Consider the following 4,464-nt stretch of genomic DNA (forward strand, 5'->3'; position numbering starts at 1 on the left):
AAGAAACGTGGATGTGGGAGAGCAGGAGCCTGTGCAGGCTGACCATGACCCAGGTGAGGAGCAAACCATCCCAGGGTGATTGACTCCAGCTGCACCATCTTCAAGATTTTCCTAATATTTTGGATTGGTATGGCAAAAATCTTGAGTTTCTTACAGCACAGTTGTAGTAAATCTCTCCTCTGCTTGACCATCTTAATGAGGTAGATGAGGAATTAATCAGGGATGCCCTCCCTAAGGCAAAGGTCAAGAAGCACCTCCAGTGGAGCTGAGGGCTGCTTCTCCTTCCCCTCCTGCAACCCTCCAGTGTTTACCTCTTAGTCATGGGATTGGCTGCCCCTGGCTCCATCAATGAGAATGCACAGGTTGCAGATCCAGACCGAACATTCCAGAAGTCCTGATGAGCACGCTTCCGTAAATCCAGCACTTATAGTTTCCATCTCCTGTGAGACAAATGGGATTGACTAAGACACTTCGAGATCAACACAGAAGAAGACTAACAGGGTCAGGATATAGGCTAAGACAGCCAGACAGCAGCTCTTCCACTCCCTGCTTCTCTCTGGGATTCTTCCACATCCCCACTTTGAAAACCTTTAAGTACCCCTGGGAGAAGGAGAGTGCATGTTCCTTCTGTGACTCCTTCATTTTAATTTGCTTCCATTTCCAGAAGCCCTTTCCCTAATTGAGGCTTGCGATGGATCCAGGCCTCCCCAAACTTCCTCATGGTACCCTCAGAGTCTCTGGCCCAGCCTTTGGCCCTCCCTGATTCTCCCTGACCCCACCTGCTTTTTGCTCTGACTCCCCTGGCCCTACTAGGTGACCTAGATCACCCTCATCTTGGGTGAACCTTCTGGGCATCGATCCCATCAAGCACAGTATGTAAGGTCTCCTGGTGAAGCCACCGTCACTTCACTGTCCCCTCACTAGGGCCCCCAGCGGGAGGCAGATGAAGGGCCAGGCCTGCACCACGGCCTTCAGTGCCTCACAGGGTCTCCCGGTGGAGGCTGCCCTGAACAGTCGCAGGAAGAGCTCCGTAGGCAGCTCCTCCAGTGCTGTGATGGCCAAGGCCTTATCCCTCAGCAGGCTCTGACTGGCCAGTTCCAGAAGCCCGGGTGGGGCCTGGCTGCTCATCCTGATGAATCTGCTTTGAAAGGAATTCTAGGGAAACATCCATGGAACAAGGTGTCCTTCACAGGCCAAACACAAACAACCCGTCTTCCCCTCCATTCACAGAGGAACCAACTCAGGGCAGAAGTTACTGCTCTGGCAATGGGAGCAGGGAGTGGTGTCCTCAGTTTACCCCACTGACATTCTGCACTCCAAAAAGTAAAGCGTCTCACTAAGCACTGAGGAGACAGGAAGACTACCACTGGCCCCATCCCACTATCCCAGTCACAAGTCAGTCCAGATTAGTCTCCATCTGGACCTACCCTTTAGAGGAAAAGTTTCTGACAATCACTCAAGGGGCTAAAACAATGGGAACGGGATGGAAGGATCATCTGGATCAGCATAGCCTACACTCTGTACGTTCCAACAAATAACCAGGCTGGGAAGGATTAAGGGAGAGCCAGAAAATGGATGCCATTATTTTTCATTTAAAAAATTGGAAAGAGGAATCAGAAGTTGTTGCTGACAGGGCGACACTGAAATGAGACACAGACACAAAATTAAGATTTAAGGGAGCAGGGGACCCACTGCATCTCGTGCTAAGTGGGTCCTGCTGCACCTGTGCTCCAGTTATTTATTTATTTGTTACACAAAGCAAGACTACGCTACGTGATCAAAAGCATTTAGGGTCTCTCAGATATTAATCTTTACATCCTGCTGCAGATAAGAAGGAACAATCTGGGGTCAGTGGTTAACGCTGCTGTCATAGTCACAAGACACATCTTTACAAGGCGTGCCTACACGGCGTTCCATGCAGGCTTGTGGCCCAGCGTTCCAGGCCACCACCCCGGACATGGTCTAAGTGACATGAAAAGCTTGGTTCTCCACAGGAAGTGGTGTAACAATTATATAGCACCGATTATCAGAGATGATGACACTAGGTTTTAGATGTACATTTCAATGCCTATTTAATTAACATATATTAGGATCACCATTTTGGAACGGAGTTAAGGAGAATAAATATTTCACATCCAGAATAAAGGCATCACTCTTGAAAATATCCTGTGGGAAATTTCTTAAGCTTTTTAAAGGAGGCCAAACTAATAAAATCACAAAGTCATAAATGACAAGAAATATAATTTCTGGGCACAAAACTGAATATTGAAAATGTCAGTAAATAAAATCCCAAACAGTAAGCTGTTATGCATTTCATAATCTCTTCTTGGTTAATAAATAAGTATTTTAAACATTCATAAGGTGACATAAGTCCAAACACAAGCCCAGAAGCTCGGGGCTTGGGGTGGGGGAGGGGAGGGGGAGGGGCCGGGGCTGGGCGCTGAGAGGCGGGGTCGGGGTCTCCCCCATGACCCACCCGCCAACTGCGCTCCTCCCTTGGATGTGGGGGTGCCGAGCGCGCCCCTCTCCCTCCCCCGGGGGTCGCCGCCCCGGGCCCGCGAGGCCTCCGCTCCGCGCCGCCCTTCGCCCCGTGTGCGCCCCGGAAGCGGCAGCCGCGCTCGGCCCCCGGCGACGCCCTCGGAGCCGCCTCTCCGGGGAACGTTTCTCCTCAGCCGCCCCCTGGACTCCCGTTCTCCGGCCGTTTCCACAGAAGCCGAAGCGCCCCCCGGGCCCCACGCGGCCTCCCGCAGCCCTGATGACTTCACCCTTCTCTGCCCTCTTTCCCGCGCCGGCAGATCCCTTCCCAGTCACCCCGCGGGGGAGACGCGGCCTCGGGAGGGGCTGCGGGGGCGGCCGAGGGGGGCACCCGGGGCGGGGCGGCTGGGGGGGCTCTGAGCCGGGAGGGGGCGGCGGGGCGGGAGCGGGTCCCCGAGCTGCGCCCCTTCGCCGTCGGGCCTCGGGTCTGAGTCGTGACAGTGACAGTGACGAAGATCGACGACACCTGGCGGAGAAGAGCCGAGCCCAGCCGGAGGGTGGCGGAAATGGACGGCAAGTGGCGAGGACTGACGGAAAGTGACGAGGCGGGACGGAAATCGTCGGAGGTTGACCAAGAGGAAAGTGACGGAAGGAGACGAAGAGGGCTGAGACCAATCGGAGAATGACGGAAAATGACGGAGATAAACGAAGAGTAACGGAGCAACGGAAAGAGCCGAAGCTGATGACGGAGAATGGCGGACTGACAGGAATCCGTCTAGGAGAGCCTGAGCTGCTCGGAGAATGACAAAGAACGAGAAGTGCTAGAGAGAGTCGGAGACTGAGGGAGAGAAGAGGGGAATGAGGAGATCCACCAGGAGTGGGAGCCCACCCTTATCTGACAGGGAGGAGGAGGGCTGACGCGCGACGGAAAGAACGGACCTTGAATGTAGTGGGACAATGACGAAAAGCGGGGGAGATGGCGGAGATTGCCGAGCAATGACGAAAGAGACGGGGAATGGCGGAGATTGCCGAGCAATGACGAAAGCGACGGGGAATGGCGGAGATTGCCGAGCAATGACGAAAGCGACGGGGAATGGCGGAGAGTGCCGAGCAATGACGAAAGCGACGGGGAATGGCGGAGGGAGCCGAGCCTGATCGGAGATTGATGTCCAGAGACGGAGCGGAGGGCGGAGCTAAGTGACTGCCCGAGAAATCGCAGTGACGCCGGGACGCAGAGGAAGCGGGAAGGTCGTATCTCGGACCCCGAAGGAGAGACTGCGGCGGCGGCGCGAGAGAGCACAGCCGAGTGGAGGCGGCGTGGGGACTGGAGAGGCGGGACCCGTGACCGAGCAGACGCGGAAACGCCGCCGAGCACCGAGCGGGCTGTGGCCGGGAGAAGACGCCGCTGGAGCCGGAAGGGGCGCCCTGCAGGAGTGAGGGTCGCGCGGTTCTGCAGACCCCGGGCGCTGCACCCCCGGCTGGTGCAGCTCCTCCATGCGGGTCTCCAGGCCCGGGACTCACAGCCTGCTGCCTGCACTCGGCCTAGGGCTCACGGTCCCTCAGAAACCTCATGGCCGCCTGCCTGCACTCGGTGCCTATGCCCTCACTGCTCCTGGCTGCATGGCCTTGTGTCAGGTGACACACTCTGTTCCACAATTAGCCTACGGCCAGCCAAGTGGCCACTGGAAAAGTTGTATCCGTTCACACTCAGTCCTGCCCAGGGTCCCCCGACAGGCCCGTGGTCACACCCAACAGGTGTATTTGTGGCGGCAGGTCCTGGTTGGTTTGGGTGCCACTACCTGATCCATGGCTTGGGGAGCTGTGATCCCACCAGGTCCCATCTGACCTGGGTGTGGGAGTGACGAGGTCCTTGCTCCACCCAGTGGTTCAGGGCTGTGAACCTGACCTGAGCTGGGCCAGTGAAAACCCTTCTCTCAGAATGTCCCACCAGTCTCCTCACAGCCTGAAATGTAAGATGGAGATAACTCT

General features: G+C 56.0%; 1 protein-coding gene across 1 annotated transcript; it reads right to left on the reverse strand.

Annotated features, from left to right (window-relative positions):
- Nucleotides 1–1,766: 1,766 nt before the first annotated feature.
- LOC119514845 (formin-like protein 5) lies at nt 1,767–3,971 on the reverse strand. Its single transcript, XM_037810557.1, has 3 exons — nt 3,738–3,971; nt 3,415–3,626; nt 1,767–3,313 (listed from the first exon to the last, which is right to left on the reverse strand). Exons 1-3 carry the CDS (start codon nt 3,969–3,971, stop codon nt 2,347–2,349), a joined length of 1,413 nt encoding a protein of 470 aa, XP_037666485.1. The 3' UTR covers nt 1,767–2,346.
- Nucleotides 3,972–4,464: the final 493 nt, after the last annotated feature.

This window comes from Choloepus didactylus, chromosome 18 (assembly GCF_015220235.1).
Source record: "Choloepus didactylus isolate mChoDid1 chromosome 18, mChoDid1.pri, whole genome shotgun sequence".
NCBI classification, from domain to species: Eukaryota; Metazoa; Chordata; class Mammalia; order Pilosa; family Megalonychidae; genus Choloepus; species Choloepus didactylus.

What these genes read in the sequence shown, in the direction of transcription:
- LOC119514845 (XM_037810557.1), bottom strand. Translation starts at nt 3,971, where the DNA reads ATGGAGGAGCTGCACCAGCCGGGGGTGCAGCGCCCGGGGTCTGCAGAA. An exon ending in GCCGCAGTCTCTCCTTCGGG is followed by an intron (nt 3,627 to 3,737) that starts GTCCGAGATACG and finishes ATCTCCGATCAG; the next exon opens with GCTCGGCTCCCTCCGCCATT. An exon ending in ATTGTCCCACTACATTCAAG is followed by an intron (nt 3,314 to 3,414) that starts GTCCGTTCTTTC and finishes TCTCTCCCTCAG; the next exon opens with TCTCCGACTCTCTCTAGCAC.